The 16,559-nt window shown below is 41.4% G+C and overlaps 1 protein-coding gene across 3 annotated transcripts; it reads right to left on the reverse strand.

The window, feature by feature from the left end:
* Positions 1 to 7,292: 7,292 nt before the first annotated feature.
* Positions 7,293 to 16,122, reverse strand: kmt5b (lysine methyltransferase 5B). 3 transcript variants are annotated; one of them, XM_085350563.1, is made up of 10 exons: positions 15,991 to 16,122; positions 13,762 to 14,019; positions 13,528 to 13,675; positions 13,261 to 13,426; positions 13,072 to 13,181; positions 12,575 to 12,741; positions 12,447 to 12,466; positions 12,223 to 12,359; positions 11,870 to 12,069; positions 7,293 to 11,634 (listed from the first exon to the last, which is right to left on the reverse strand). In XM_085350563.1, exons 2-10 carry the CDS (start codon positions 13,928 to 13,930, stop codon positions 10,148 to 10,150), a joined length of 2,604 nt encoding a protein of 867 aa, XP_085206689.1. In that variant the 5' UTR covers positions 13,931 to 14,019; positions 15,991 to 16,122; the 3' UTR covers positions 7,293 to 10,147. The 3 variants fall into 3 exon arrangements, with proteins under 3 accessions (XP_085206689.1, XP_085206696.1, XP_085206681.1); XM_085350570.1 differs by lacking the exon at positions 15,991 to 16,122 and adding an exon at positions 15,865 to 15,931; XM_085350555.1 differs by lacking the exon at positions 15,991 to 16,122 and adding an exon at positions 15,807 to 15,853.
* Positions 16,123 to 16,559: the final 437 nt, after the last annotated feature.

Genomic DNA, 16,559 nt, shown 5'->3' on the forward strand with positions numbered 1-16,559 from the left:
TAAAGATGTGTATTTTTGTGCTGATCTTGTGGCCTCATCACATGGCACACGCGGCTTGCAGTTTCACGTTTATCAAGCTGAGCTGCACAGTGAAAATATGAACATTATCAGTATTGAAGCAAAGCATAAAAACATTTAAACATTATTCTTTGACACCACCTCTGTCCTGTTCCCTTATTATCCTCTGTGTTTATATTCTCTCAGTCTTCCTTTGACCTCTTTTGCAATATCCGTCTAGGTCAGGGGTGGGCAACTCCAGGCCTCGAGTGCCGATGTTCTGCAGGTTTTAGATCTCACCCTGGGTCAACACACCTGAATCAAATGATTAGTTCATTACCAGGCCTCTGGAGAACTGAAGTCATGTTGAGGAGGTTATTTAACAATTTGAATCAGCTGTGTTGGCTCAAGGACACATCTAAAACCTGCAGGACACCGGCACTCAAGGCCTGGAGTTCCCTACCCTTCGTCTAGGCTGTGGAACCTCATGTGATCCTTTGTTTGAGCTGAAGGGAAGGAGTCTGAAGTTGAAATCATAATAAATCACATTTTTCTTTTGGTATTATTGAAAAGGGTCCCACAGATGTGAACATCATATAATGGTTAACAGAGACAGGCAGTAACGCTTACCCGATTACTTTTTTCAAGTAACAAGTAAAGTAATAATTAGGGATGGGTACCGGTATCCGGTGCCATGATGGCACCGGTTCTGACATAAACGGTAGTAACCAGACCGAAAAGCAGCGCATATTTCGGTGCTTTTTTCCCTGAGCTGTGATACACTTTGGATTCTAGCCAATCATTTTATGTTTCCGAGGATAGTAGGCGGGTCCAGGTACGTACGTTCTTTTAGAGCAGAGCTACAGATTAAATGTCCAAGGCAAAGCGGTCAAAAGTCTGGCTGTACTTCACAGCAAAAGATGCAAACTCAGCAGCAACAAGTGCTTTAAGCTGATACTGTGATGCTGTCAAAGGAGGTAACACCTCAAATCCGATGAAACACCTGGCGATGCATAGCGGGTTTTTTTAAAAGCCGAGAAATGCGCCGTATTTGATAGCTTGCTGCGAGACCTCACACCGAGCACATCTACTGCGGGTGGGTTGCCAGTTATCGGACCCGGAGTTAGCAACATCCCCCAAAAACCCGAAGAGGAGAGTCCTGGCCCTGCCAGTGTAGCAGAAATGATGAGGATGATGATGCAGCAGCAGCCGTTCTTCTCTGTGTGAGTAGCTTAATGTTGTTCGTGTGTAATTTACGTTGAGTAGGCTAACCACGTTATTACATTAATGCATGTAAGGTGAACTAGCAAACACCATCATAGCTACATGCGGCTGTCTTCTTGTTTGATGGCAGATACTCCCTTCACCCTGGCCAAAAAGGCTAAAATGACCAAAGAAAAAGTGGAAAACAGTTAAACATGAGAGGTTTTTGGACCAATTTTGTGTTCTCCATTCTTTAAGCACCGGTTCGAGCACCGTTTAAGCACCGGCACCGTTTCAAAAGTACTGGTTTGGCACCGGTATCGGATAAAACCTAAACGATACCCATCCCTAGTAATAATAAACTTTATTTATAAAGCACACTTAAAAACCAAGGGTATGCCAAGGTGCTTAACAAGTAAGATAGAGAATAGGAAGAGGATAATAGAAATAGGACCAAAGCAAGTACTAAGTATGCAAGTAGGTAGCTGTCACTGATACATAGGAAAGCAACAGGTACAAAGCAAACAAGAAATTAAATGAGCATAAAAGTGCATGACATAAAATCATAAAAGAAATATTAACTAGAGGGAAAGGCAAGATTGAATAAGTGGGTTTTTAGTCGTGATTTGAACAGTGCAATGGAATCAGATGCGCGGAGGTCGAGAGGAAGGTTATTCCACAGTACCGGGGCAGCCAGAGCAAACGCACGGTCACCCCGGGACTTTAGCCGAGATCTGGGTTGGGTCAGAAGTAGTTGAGTGGCAGATCTGAGTGTTCTAGCAGGAGTATGTGGTTTGAGAAGTTCACTAAGATAACTTGGCGCTAATTTATTAATAGTTTTGAATGTAAGGAGTAATATTTTAAATTGAATACGGTACTTTATGGGCAGCCAATGCAGGCTAGCTAGGACAGGGGTAATATGGCAAAATTTCCTGGTACCAGTCAAGAGGCGGGCTGCTGGATTTTGGACTGTTTGCAGTCTAAGAAGAAGAGAAGAGGGAAGACCGTAGTACAAGGAGTTACAATAATCCAACCTGGAGGTCACAAAAGCGTGAATAAGCCTCTCCAGGTCCTCATGCGGAACATAATGCCTAGCCTTAGAGATAAGGCGCAGTTGGTGGAAGCTAGATCTCACTACAGCAGACACTTGCTTATCGAGTTTGAGCGAGCTATCCAGCAGTGCACCCAAGTTACTGACATAGTCACAAGAAAAACTAGCAAAGGAACCCAGGGCAGCACAGAGTTGGGCACGAGGGATTTTACTGTTGAACACCACAGTCTCAGTCTTCTTATCATTCAAAACAAGGGAATTACTCAGGAACCATTCTTTGACCTCCCGCATGCATTCTTGAAAGTAGTGCAGGGACACAGCAAGGTCGTCAGCAAGTTCAAAATAGATCTGTATGTCATCGGCATAACAGTGGAAGGCGATATTGTATTTTTCAAAGATTGAGCCTAGAGGGAGCAAATACAATGAGAAGAGAATAGGGCCTAAAACTGACCGTCTTCTCAGGGGACCCACTTAAGGTCTTAGAGTGGAGCACTAGTTTCAAAGCTTTGATAGAACGGCGATGCACAAATCCAGCTGACAGGTTGTTCTACCTACGCAAATACATCAGTGGAGAAGCACGGTCTGTATTGGAGGGAAGCTTTTACAGAAAAGATGACGAAGCATATGACTAAGCTTGGGAAGCTTTGAATGCTCAGTATGCCCACCCCTTTATAATCCAGCATGCATTTAGGGAAAAACTGAACAACTGGCCAAAGATTCGTTCAAGAGAGTCGCTTAAACTGAGACAATTCAGTGATTTTCTGACAGACTGCAGCAATGCTATGCCATACATCAAAGAACTGCAGGTGTTAAATGACTGTGAAGAGAATCAAAAATTGCTCCAAAAACTTCCTGACTGGGTGACTTCTCGTTGGAATCGTCATGTCACATTGCAGTTACGGCAAACAGAAGAATATCCAAGCTTCAAGCAATTCGCTGATTTTGTTGCACAAGAAGCGGAAGTTGCATGCAATCCTGTAACATCATTTCATGCCTTGAAACACACTGAAGAAAGGTCAGCTAGGGACATAAAGCGTCCAAAGGCTAATGCATACATCACAAATGTGAAAGCATCAGACAGAACAACCACAGGATACAGCGGAGTGGAGAACAATTCAAATGAGCCTGATATAGAAAGAAAAGCAAATGCTTTGCCATCAAACTCAGTCACATGTATCTGCTGTGGAGAAAGCCATTCTATTCACAAATGCCAGACCTTTGCTAAAATGTCCGTGGAGAACAAAAGAAAGGTCATACTTGACAATAACCTGTGCTTTGGCTGTCTGAGAAGAGGACACAATTCAAAAGACTGTAAGCCCAAGGCGACTTGTGGGGTTTGTAAAAAACATCATCCAACAGCTCTTCACGAAGACCGTCCAACGACTGCAGTGAACACATCATCACGTAGAATGCAGGCAGAAGAAAACATATCTGCACTTTCTTGTTGCATGGACAGAGGAGATGGTGGGAGCACATCCATGATCGTGCCTGTGTGGGTTTCTTCAACCACCACTCCAGAGAGAGAGACCTTAGTGTATGCTCTATTAGATGCACAGAGTAGCAACACTTTTGTAGATCAAGGGGTATGTGAGGAGATGGGGATGAGTTTAGAGCCAGTGAAGTTAAAGCTAACCACTATGATGGGAAGAGATTACATTGTTCAGAGCGAAAGAGTTAGTGGGCTCAGAGTTAGAGGGTTTCCCTCCAAAAGCTTTATCAGCTTGCCTAAACCAGAGACTTCATCCCACTTGAACGTTCACACATTCCCACCTCTGAAACTGCCAAAAGATGGGAACATCTAATCAGAATAGCACAGGAAATGCCTGAGTTAATGGATTGCAAGGTCGGGCTGTTAATAGGCTACAACTGTCCTAGAGCACTGGCACCACGGCAAGTAATCGCGGGAAGTGACGAAGAGCCATATGCAATCAAGACAGACCTGGGCTGGAGCATTGTTGGCAGTTCACAAAAAATGGCAACATCAGCAGAAGTGACAGGCCTGTGTCATCGCTTATCTGTTAAGGAACTTCCACCCTTGACACCAGCCACCATCATCAGAGTGCTTGAGTCAGACTTCAAAGACACAGCTCCTGGAGAAAAGAGCATATCACAAGATGACGTACAGTTCATGCAACTGCTAAATGAGAAAATACACCAGAATGCTGATGGGCACCTAGAGATGCCACTTCCCTTTAAGGCACGCCCTCAGCTGCCAGAAAATAAACTTCTGGCTCTGGTGTGACTTAAGCACCTGAAAGGGAAGTTTGAGAAAAATCCCAAATTTAAGGACGATTATGTAAGGTTCATGGACAATGTCTTCAAGGAAGGTGATGCTGAAAGAGCTGAAGATGATCCCAGAGAAGGAAATGTGTGGTATATTCCACATCAAGGCGTCTATCACCTGAGAAAACCGTAAAAAATCAGGGTTGTGTTTGACTGCTCTGCAAAGTACAGTGGCACAGCTCTGAATGATCACCTCTTGACTGGACCTGATCTCATTAACAGTTTGACTGGAGTACTCTGCCGATTTCGCCAACACCCAATTGCAATCATCTGTGATGTAGAGAAGATGTTTAACAGATTTCATGTAAACAGAGAGGACAGAAATTACTGTGGTGGGAAAATGGTGAAACAAACACAGAGCCAAAAGAATATCGCATGAAAGTCCATCTTTTCGGGGCCGCATCCTCACCAGGCTGCGCAAATTATGCAATGAAGTATCTTGCGGGCCAAAATGAAAGGGAACATCCCACAGCAGCCAACAGAGAAGTCCTGGAGTTAATTCCAGATAGTGAACGAGCTAGTGGAGCCCAGGAAGTGGACATCAGTCATCATGAACTCCCATTTTAGACTGTGTTGGGAGTAAGGTGGAGTGTAAGCAGTGACACCTTCTCCTTTAAAGTTGCCCTGGAGGAGAAACCAGAGGCCTCAGGTTCAAATTGGCTCATTGGACCTCATTTCCTGTGGGAAAGAGAGTTTGTCACACCAGACTCAACTCCAGACCTTCTGGTAGGTGATCCAGAGGTCAAAACGACACAAATACTACAAACAAAGGTAGTAGAGGACAGGAACTTCTTGGAGAGACTCTAAAGGTTCTCAAAATGGCATACAGCAGTAAATGTAGTTGCCAGGATCCAGCAACTAGCCAAAAGAGCCAATGCAACAAAGGGTATAAATGTGGAAGACAGGAGAAAAGCAAGTCATGTGCTTATAAAATTAGCACAAGAAGATGCTTTCAAGGAGGAAATCCAAGCACTGAACCATGGTAAATTACCACAGAGCCATCCTTTGTTCCAACTTGACCCAATATTGCAAGACGGTGTTCTCAGGGTAGGAGGGCGGTTAATGAAGGCTTCCTTACTGCTTGACACGAGGCATCCAATAATCCTACCCAAACATGGCATAATTACACACCTGATTTTAGATCAGTTCCATGAGAAAACCCAGCATCAAGGCAGAGGACAGACACTTAATGAGCTGAGAGCAAATGGTTTCTGGGTTATATGATGGATTATGCAGAAAAAATAAAATTGGTCTGAAAGGTCTATTACTTTATAATGTATTCAGGTTGTGTGTCATGTTTTTAAAAAGTAATAAAGTAACTAATTAGATTTGAAAATAAATAATCATTAAAGTCACGGAATAACTTACTTGGAGAAACAATCAGTAATTAATTACTGTTTTCAAGTAACTTGACCAACACTGTGAATGGCAAAATCTTAACTTTGTTTTGATATCTTCACTTTTTGCATTAAATCATACTGGGATGTTTGTTGTAACAAGCGTGGAACTTCAATATCAGAACTCGAACAAGAGATACAAAGAAACTTCATATAGCTTACAGATATTTTCACTGTGCTACTGTGCCAGAGGGGCCGATGGCACGATATGGCAGCCTCGCTTCTGTCAGTCTGCCCCAGGGCAGCTGTGGCTACAACTGTAGCTGCCTCCACCAGTGTGTGAGAGTGAATGAATAGTGGCATTGTAAAGCGCTTTGGGTGCCTTGAAAAGCACTATATAAATCCAATCCATTATTATTATTATTATTATTGTGCACAACTCACCTAAGACCCCATCAATTGGGTTAAGGGCATTACTTTGACTAGACCCTTCCACCACTTGATTATTTAGCTTTCAGACAGATAGCTTCACATTTAACTGCAGAATACTTTGGTATATCGGAAGTTTAATCAAATTATCAACCCGGCACCACTGCTTGACAGCTGATGGGGGGGGGTATCAATATGCTGTTAAGCTTTCTCAAAACATGGTACTGTGCATTATGGTCAGATATTTACATATTGATTTATTCTGTCTTTTTTTTAACTGTCATGAACTTCAACTTTTTTTTTCAACATTTAACATGCTGAGGCCCTTAGAGCCTGAGACTTTTGTCTTCAGATTTTTTTTAAATTATTTCACTATTTCATGGTTTGACTCCCGGGAATACTGACTGTCTCAGGCATTTTCCACTTACTAATGTTTCTCGCTGAAGAATGACACTTTAAACTGTTTGGAATAATAAGTTCATCCAGCACATCTGATTAGCAGAATCTGGCTGCTACCTGCCCTCTTAATAGAAGCAGTAAAGGCAGACTTAGTTTTCACACACTGCTTCTACATTCTGGCTTAGTTTTTGTTGAATAATGGCACTGTGTAATGTGCTGCTATTTATCTGAGGTTGATATGTAAAACCTTAGAACTAAAAGGTACATACTGTTTTTTAGCTATTCCAGTTGAAGTGCTTACAGCAGATTCAGAGCGTTTTTAATATTAGGAAATAACATGCTATATAGAACTTTCATCACAATGGTGTGATTAGTTTGCATCGTGTGTTTAAACTATGTTTTCTAATATTAGTTTGCAATTTCTTCGGAAAATGCACAACTGAACTTTTCAAGGCACATGTCCTAGCACCAATAGGGGGAAATTGTACACTTTAACAGCAGAACTCAAAACGCTCAAGGAACAAGAGTCACAAAGAAACTTTATATAGTTTTCAAGTATTCAAAACTGTTAAATAAGTACAAGATGTGTTCACATGATTTACATATTGGACAATATATGCACTGCCCATTTTTATTTGTCTTTACATGATTCCCACTACCCACGCAACACGCTAAAAATTTCCGCAAATTATTCACATTTGTTTAGATGTTTTTCTTTTTACTTTTTGAGTGAGCTGGTTATTGTGACAGCTTTCTATTGGACAAGGACCACACAGATGGTAACACCTGGAAGAGTTTACAGTGTGGGATGGACAAGTCCAAAGGAGGGGATATTGGGGCCACACTGAGCATGGTCAAAATGGTGATTAGCTGCTGGTGATGTCAACAGTACATATTAAACACAGGAAATAAGATTAACATTGAGTCTCAGTCTTGATCCCTTGGGCTGTTCATTTACATCCACACAATAAGAAAATAATATACAGAAGGACTGACGGTGGGCTTTTGATGAAGTGTTTCTCTGGGAAAAACAGATGGCTTAGCATTTACACTCTTTCATGATTAGCTATGTGAGAAATTTTGTCAAAATGCTCTTTAAGGCACCTAATGCTGTTGGAAAGTATATGCGCTCCTGTAAAGGAAACTAAAAAAACAACAAGTGACTAAACATATAAGTGATACACTGTATTTCTAAATTCTAGGTTAATGCTGCCATTCGTACATGGAAGAGAAAATCAAACAGGTAGGAAGGAAATAAAAGTAGCACCACAGAATGTATATTGGGAAAAAAACAGAAAAAAAGAAAGCCTCAGTACAAGATTCAAAAGTTCAAGAACATTTGAAACAGTGAAAGGTTCCTCTGCAAAGTCTAGTGTCAACAGACATCACTTCTGATTTTACAAACTCTCACAGTGAAGAGTGAGCGTGGAGAAAAACATCATTCAACGATGACACGGAAGCCAGTCATTCTGTACATTACTTTTAACATTTCGGATTTCAAAAGCATATACTGGTAGCCTTTAAAAGTGGATCTGAATGACCTTGAACTACCACATGTGCCATGTTACCATTACAGAGTAGCTCCAGAAATGAAAAACTTTGAAGAATACAATTTTATGTATGCTGGATTATAAAATTGTTTTTGATGTTGTTGTTTTTTAAATTATGCTGCTTAAAGTGTGTATTTACATCACTGAACAAGCTACAGGGATTTACCACAAAGAAATGTGCTCAATGTCTGAACAATGAAAAACACACGTTCCTTGCTGCTAAAGCTGGATTACTTGTTTACTCTGTCAGTTGTTTCCAACACATAACAGAGCCTGACCAATATATAAGCCTACCACAGATCTATCTGTAGACCCACACATATTGTTTGAGAAACCTCAATATTAATACCTTTTAATTAAAAAAAAAAAAAAAGATCCTCTTGCTGTCCATATCACTTGCAGCAAAGTAGCATCACGGCGGGGGAAAAATGGTGGGGTGCCTCCACTGCAAGTTCCTAACTACTTTGTGAATTACTGTAGACAAAATATAAAAGTTTATTTAAAGCCTCAGCATTTGCATTATGGCTTGCTTTACTTTTTTTTTTTGGTTTGTTTGAAGTGACCATATGACAATGAGTGGCTGGGGTGCTATGTTAACAGCTAATGCTAGCTTTGTTTGGTAGAAAGGTGAATCGCACCTGTTCCTGCAAATTAGTACTGAGTAACACAAAAACACAGGAATCTGACACCCTAAACCTGGAGAACAGACTTCTCAGAAAAATAACCACTCAAAAAAACATTTTGTACTAAAACAGACAACAAAAAACACAGACAAGAGATCCAGTTCTGTGACTTCAATCACCTGAGGTGACATCCTGCAGACAGCGTGTGGCACTAACTATCAGTTATACAAAAAGTGATGCATAATCTTAAGTCGATAAAGACTTGAGCAAAATCTAGAGTCACACAGTTGTTACGAAGGGAGTAATAACCTCCCAAAGTAGCTACCAAAACTCTGCTGTAAAATGTGTAATTGTTCAACTGTGTAACACTTTTTATCATGGGAGTCCACAGAGATTGACTAACTTTTGGAGCTGTAATCATATTACCACAAGAGGAACGTTTGACGTTTCATTCATTTTTCACTTTAAACTAATGCATGTCCCTCTTCCAATACAACTCACTTGCTATTTTTATTTAAGCATGCAATACCGAATTTTTGGGTAGCAAAGATTTAGTATAAGGATCGATCAGGCTCTACCTACCTGATATACCATATATAAAAACTGTTCCTGTGGGTAAGCCCATGATAGCCCAAATTTAACATCATAATTCAATTCTACACATACATACACATGATGAACTTAAATTATACTCTGAAAAAAGACATTCTTTCCCAGGAAAACTACTGGAATAATGAGAACATGGCACCTGCATCCTAAAGGACTGTCTGGATGATGTTACAATGCCTCTGGACCAACCACTCTACACTGTTCATTCAGTGCAGTTTGCCTACTGAAACTTACCAACTAGAGACAAAAACCAAAAGTTCAGTAAAATACCTGCCTATGAGACAGAGAGGAATAATCACCATACTGTACACTTTCTACAATATCCACGTCCATTATGAATAAACAAGTGCATTTACTTAAAGGAATAGTTTAGCTTAAAACAAATTCTGTTTTCACTTAGGAGCCAGCTAGATCATTCCCAAAAATGCGAAAGATTCCTATCACGGGATGGACTTGTAAAATTTCCATTAATCAATATTTTGGGTGGTTGGTCTTTATATGAAATAAAGTGACAGAGTGAACAACAAATTTGTTTCAAGTTAACAGCACCCTCTAATAATGTTCAATTTCTCTCTCTCTCTCTCTTTTTAAATTACTGTACTTCTTTTACATCAACACAACAGTTGATTAGCAGGTCGTCTATATTTACAGGGAAAAGTCCACCGCTTATGCATTGAGCCTCAGAGACTGATCCTCTCTCCTCCTGGAGGAGATATCAATGTCTATGGAGTCTTTACCCACAATGAGTCGGAGCCGCTTTGCTGGAGGAAGTGGAATGAAATCGTCTTCAAACTCATTATCAAAGTAGTCATCGTCATCCTCCACTTCCTTGTCCTCATCATCAGACGAAGGGTCTGCCAGGACCTTTTGGGTCAGATGTCCACCATTCCTGGTCTCTAGACCTTGACTCATGTCTCCATTAAAGGAAATCTGGTCCACCTTTGTCTGTGATAGTCTTCGTGCATCATCCTCCCGCTTCAACTGGATGTTCAGCTTGGTGGAATTGCTGTGGACCACAGGGGCAAAACCGTTATTCAGTTTGGCGATGTAGGAGCTGCCTTTATCCTTGTCATGATCCTTGCTGAACTTTATGCTAATTTTGCTCGAAGAAGGTGAATTGACCGTAGATGCCGAAAGATGGGAGGAGCCAACAGGATCGTTGGGGTCAGTGGTCTTGCTACTGCTGCTATCCCTCCGCCGGCGGAGCGTCAGTTTGGGGATGCCTGTGTTATTCTCTAGGATCAACTGAGCATCGTATCTTGTGATCCGACGCTTCTTCTTCCCCTTGTCCTGAGACCGGCAACTACCCTTTCCCTTGTCCCGGTGGAAAGATTTTCTGCCATGGGTGACGCAATTGTAGTCTCTATGTTGGTCAGCAAAGCTCAAAAGCATATTTCCACAATCTGAGAACTCTGCAGCATGGCTGCCAACCACTTGCATGAAGGACTCCCCATATGTGTCTTCGCATTTAATTGTCCGCTCGGCCCTGATCCGTGCTGGCCGTTTCTGCCTGGTGCTTGAGCGTCTTCTGGCATAGCCAGCATCTAATGATGGATGTTCTAGCTCAACTCCGTGGTGGAGGTACTCCTCCATGTCAGCTGGCTCTGTTTTGATGACCACCCCACCAGGGACTGGACTCAAACCATCCATGGCGCTGGGCTCTAGCTTAACACCAGATGCTGTTTCCCGAGCCTTTACAAGGGTCCTTGTGGACCTGCGAGTTCTGTACATCGAACACTGGCTGCCTTCGCTGCTCTGCACAGCTGGGAGGTGGCCATTTTCCTTGGCAGTATGACGTGTCAGATAGCCTTGCTGGCCCAGTGTCTGCTGCACTAGCTCCTGCCCATCCTTCTCCTTCTTTACAGTGACGCCTTTACACAGCGACATCTTTGAGTCCGTGAGACCCAACTGGCAGGTCTCTCGTTTGGCCAGTGCCTTGGGCTCTGCACCCCTTTTCCGACTTCGCAACTGGACTTTACTTAGCGAAGGCTTAGATTGGGATCTTAGTCTCTTTGGTACCCTGTTATTGTTTGCGCGACCTTGTTTTGAACATGAGGTAGTAAGGGCTCTTGACAAAGTCTGTCTGGTTTGAGTCCTGTTTTTATACTTCAGGCCAGATGATGATGACGATGATGATGTTCTTTTTCTGGCAGCTGGAGGAAAAACAGAAAAGGCTGCACATTATAATGTTTTTAGATAAGTAACTGCATATAGAAAAAAATAAATAAAATGTAACATTTTGGACTTCTAGTGGAGTCCTGCAGCACAAATAATACAGATTACTGGGGATGATTCATGGTACAATTAAGAGATATAAGACAGTATTGCCCAAGGAGTTTCACATCTGCAACAGACGAAATACATGTTTAACTGTTAGAGGACTCTTACATTGATGTGTTTTTGGCATTTCCTGAGAGTCTACATCGGTGTGCGAGCCTACAGAGTGACTGTCTGAGGTCCTATTTCCCTCCCCTAGCTTCTTCAGCCTGTTGAGGCGCTTGTCTGTCTCACGCAATCCATACTTGCTGTTGATCACCGGTACTTCCACTGGCAGTCCAGCTTTGGATTTGAAAGCACCAGTACCTCGTCTACATGACAGAAGGGGGGAAAAAAAGAAAGTATGGTTTAATTGTTCTTATCGTACTCAACTGAGATTCTGAGTTTGTTTTACTCAAATTCTTTTGTTTTTCCAACCCACACTCAAACACTGTGTTTAGTTTTCTCATGACGTATACTCCTACCTTTCACACGTATAGCATTCACAAAATTCATTGTTTTCCCCAAAAAAACCATCTCCATAGTAGCACGAGATTTCTTCTCCTGGCTCAATGTCCCTTAAAACTTTCACACAAGCTGTGTCCCGACCTGTTGACACAAACTTAGAAGACAAACGGAAAAAGTCTTAATAACCTGAGTTTCCACATTTAAAAGTGACTGATCCCAAAAGACGCTGAAGAAAGCCTACCTTGCAGTTTGGCCGACAATCTGTGAGGGGAGGGCACAGCAATTAATATACTCGTGAAAAACAGTGATGTCAAAATTTTTAACAAGAGGGCGTGATAAGATTTCCACAAGTAAAACGAAGATTACTACCATGATTGATGAATGCAGCTGGTCCAAGCCACAGCTGCGCACAGTTCTTGCGGGTCGAATACATGACACTGAAGTCATTCTCTCCATGCCGCAGCAGTAAGTTCTCCTCGCTCTCTGAGAGCTCAGCAATGCACCCAACCAAGTACTCAATCTTATCGTTTCTTTTCCTGCGATATTAAATTAGGCAGAAAGGGTTATCACCCAGGTTGAAAACAAGTTTGTAAGTTAACATCACATCCTACCACAACTCTGGTTATCTGTTTCTTCCAACTTCTAATAAACTGCTTATGTTTCTTCTTTTTGCAGTTTTATTTTTTTATGTTTTAATATATTTTACTCACATCCTGTGAAGGACTTTTAATAGTGTTACAATTATTATTATTAGATCAAAAGTTTGAAATCACTGTAACTAGAATTATCTTTGAACTAGACAATGGCCAAGTTTAAACAAAACCAAAGTTCACAGTTATTAATAACATATATCAGTTGGTTCTCACCATTCCTTTGTTGCCACAATTTTAGCTCCATTTTGCTCAGATGAGTAACGGTTACAAGGGAGAATCTCAAACCCACTGTCTGTAGCAAACATGCGCAGATAAACAAACACCTATGGAAAACACATAATGAGCTTTGTGATTGGATGGCTGGCTTGCACAATAGTGGGAAAATAATAATAGTGTATTTACATGCTGCTTGAAGAGCTTTTCTTGAGCCTTCGTCTTGTGGAGAAATATATTTCGAGCCCAGTCTCCTGATGTCAAAGCTTTGAAAGCTTTTTCCAAGTTGTCGTGTTTCTTGAAGCGCTCAATTATCTCTTTCAGCTCTTCTTGCCTTCCCTTAATAGGTCGAAATCTATCAGGAGACATTTGAGATACAAAAGTAACTACAAGCTTATCATCTGGGATAATCTCAGGAGAAGCTGCAAGAAAATTAGCAGATGCATATTTGCTAACCTGGTGTTCATTTTGTGTGTCTGAAAGCCCAGATATGGATCCAGTATGAGGCTCGTGGTTAGATCGTCATTCTCACACAACTCCTTGGCAGTCATTCCAGAGGAGGGTACATAGCGCCTTTCTGCCTCCAGACTGGCTGCATTAAATCCTACAAAAAGCACAAGCATGCTAAAGTTAAAGTATGCTGCAGTTGAAGAATCATTGCATTAGTAAAAGCAAGCATATTGAACTCACTGCGGCTACATCTTCGGTTTCTGGTGTGGCTCTTGCTGTGGCGCAGAGATGCACGTTGTGGATGCTGAGAGCGAGTCTGGCTCGGGCTCACAGTCTGCTCGCCAGTCAACTTGTTTCCATGTCGTCTGCCATTTAATACCATGTTCTTGGATTCGCCCAGCCACTTCATGCCCACAAGACCCCTGGTCCAGTTGCATTTAGTCTCTGAGATGAAGCAACACTCTTGAGTGGGGAAGACTGGGGACAAGACTTTGAAACCTGGTGAAAGAAGAAACGGACGAGAAATTTTTAAACTGCAAAAATTCAATTGATTAACAGAAAATATCTTATAAACTGGAATGATAGAGTTAATCTATCAGGTATAATCAGGTATAAAATATTTTGTTCCTAACTTCAAGGCAAGCTGAATATTTTTTTGACTAAATGACAAACTAATATTGAATTTGCTGGCTACAAACGTTTCATGTTGCATTAAGAACACTATTTGCTCTGTTTAGCATCGCTACATCAAGGCATCTTCATTTTAGATACCTCATCACCTGGGTTTGTAATGTAATGAGAACACAGCGGAACACAGTTACTGTAGGGTTTGTACCAAGGTAACCAATGCTGTGAAATGACGCTATATAAAGAAGACTGATTTGAAAAGTTACTCAGATACCATTTGGCAATCACAGAGGTAGAACAGTGAAGGTAAACATTTCTTGCATTTCTTTCTTTTCTGATTTCACTGATATCTGACCAAACATACATACAAATATTATTCTCTTAATCAATCTCAAACTAATTTCAAGCAAAAAGGACACATTTGCTGCTTTTAGCTTTTCAATGATGACAATTGGTTATTATTTTTGTTTGCCCAGTAAACTGCCATTTAAAACACTACTGGCATAATGTGATCAGCATCAGTGAATGAACCCAGCGCTGTGAGACACTTCAGGTTTGGGCAATGTCAGTACAGAAAAATAATCCTCGAGCGCCGCTTAGCGTTAATTCCACATACTGCATTGGCTTACTGTCAAGTGCACCAGAAATTACTTCTCTCCTGTCATCCATCCACACAGTGCTGCCCTGTTAATGTATGCATCATATGATAGACACGTTTTCGGCTTCATTACCGTGCCATGGTGTTTATAAGTCTGTCATACGAGCAGTTTCCAGGGCGCTATAGTGTGGCATCATCGCAGTTGTGATCGAAGCAAATGTGCTTCGTCTTTATGGTTCAAAAGCTAACGTTAGCTACTGGAGAACACAACATCCTCGGGGAATGGGAGAGGCAGTAGAAACCCGGAAGGCCACACCGTAATCTGAGGCCGAAATTGTACCAGAGTTGTGAATATAGCAGGGTATTGTTTGCTGACAACTCCCCTCTCTCCAACCGTTCGCTTCGTTAGCCTGAGGCTAATTACCACGAACGAGGCCAGAGTGGTTAGCTTGCCGGCTACATGCCTAGGTATTTTCCAAAGACTAAGCACGTCTCACAAATACTACCCATCAAACGCAATTAAAAACAAAGACTGATGTCGAGTACTGTTAGACTGATGCACATATTTAAGGACCATCTCATGCCACAATATACCAATTCGACATCACAAACTGCTCTGACGTTTCCCTATCAAGCTGCTAAATTTCAGCAAAAAAAAAGACCAAATACGGCTCGTTTGCCGGGCCTGCTGATTTAAACCCTCAGCGTATCCTCAAGCATTAACGCACTCCCCGATTCATGTTAGCCGACATGAAACTTCACCTACTAACTTAACTTGATCGTCAGTGAGCAACGACTAATTGCAGTTATTCAGTCTCTCCTCATCAAATTTATGTCGTCTCAAAAATCATGAAATATTCGGTGATTACACGGCATTTAGCTCCCAGCATGTCCCAACAAATAGTTTACGGTATGCAGTCTACCTACAAACAACTGGAATACACCAGCTAACGCACGCTATCAAACTGCATTAGCACAGGTTGTTTGATATGGAAGCCATTAGCTAGGTCGATGGGCTAAATATTCAGTTTCTCAGCGAATTAAAAGTTACTTAATGTACCTGAATCCATGTAGATACAATATACTGTCGTTATCAAAGAAAGCAAATAACGAGTTACCGGGTGTAAGTAATGTTATACATCATAATGAGTTCAAAAGGAAGCTGAGAGCGTTACACGGCTTGGTATCGTTAAATAACCCCAGTCGACAACAAAAAAACCCCACCAAACACACAAAATACTTACAATCTTAAAACGCTAAACCGTCGCGTAACAAAACAGCTCTTCTTTAAACTAATCCAAATGTAGCACGATACCCTAAAAGAAAATAACACAGGAAACACATTTTTTAAAAGAAATTAACATTAAAATTCAAGATGGCGGCCACGGACAACAGAGGGACAGAGAAAAACGCAGCACAGCCATCCTAAAGAAAATAGGTCCAACAAATACGACGCAATCTCTACCGTCTGTGCTTAAAGGATAAACATAATTAAAAAACGCAATGTAAAACTTGAAAAATGGTCACGATTGGGGATTTTTCTAAACCTTTTTTTTATTAAACAACGCCGAAAATTGGTATCTTAGTTTGTAGCAGTAATTGTCGGAGGTACACAAAAGTAGTGCTGCATAAACAAACCTCGTTACACTTCCTAAAGAATCCACCGGTGTGGGAAGAGCTGGTTCTGCTGCATATTTTATGGAGAACCGTATCTGAACGACATCGGGGTATGGAAACTTCTCTTCCCAAACACAAAAGTCCTTCTTGTTCTGCACTTTTGTTTTTATCCAACATCACTTTGTAATGAGAGTAG

This window comes from Diplotaxodon limnothrissa, linkage group LG1, assembly GCF_057381915.1.
Source record: "Diplotaxodon limnothrissa isolate DT_005_m linkage group LG1, D_limnothrissa_male_GT1.1, whole genome shotgun sequence".
Taxonomy (NCBI): domain Eukaryota; kingdom Metazoa; phylum Chordata; class Actinopteri; order Cichliformes; family Cichlidae; genus Diplotaxodon; species Diplotaxodon limnothrissa.

What these genes read in the sequence shown, in the direction of transcription:
- kmt5b (XM_085350555.1), bottom strand. An exon ending in AAACCGAAGATGTAGCCGCA is followed by an intron (nt 13,676 to 13,761) that starts GTGAGTTCAATA and finishes TGCTTTTTGTAG; the next exon opens with GATTTAATGCAGCCAGTCTG. An exon ending in ATTGTCGGCCAAACTGCAAG is followed by an intron (nt 12,360 to 12,446) that starts GTAGGCTTTCTT and finishes TTGTCTTCTAAG; the next exon opens with TTTGTGTCAACAGGTCGGGA.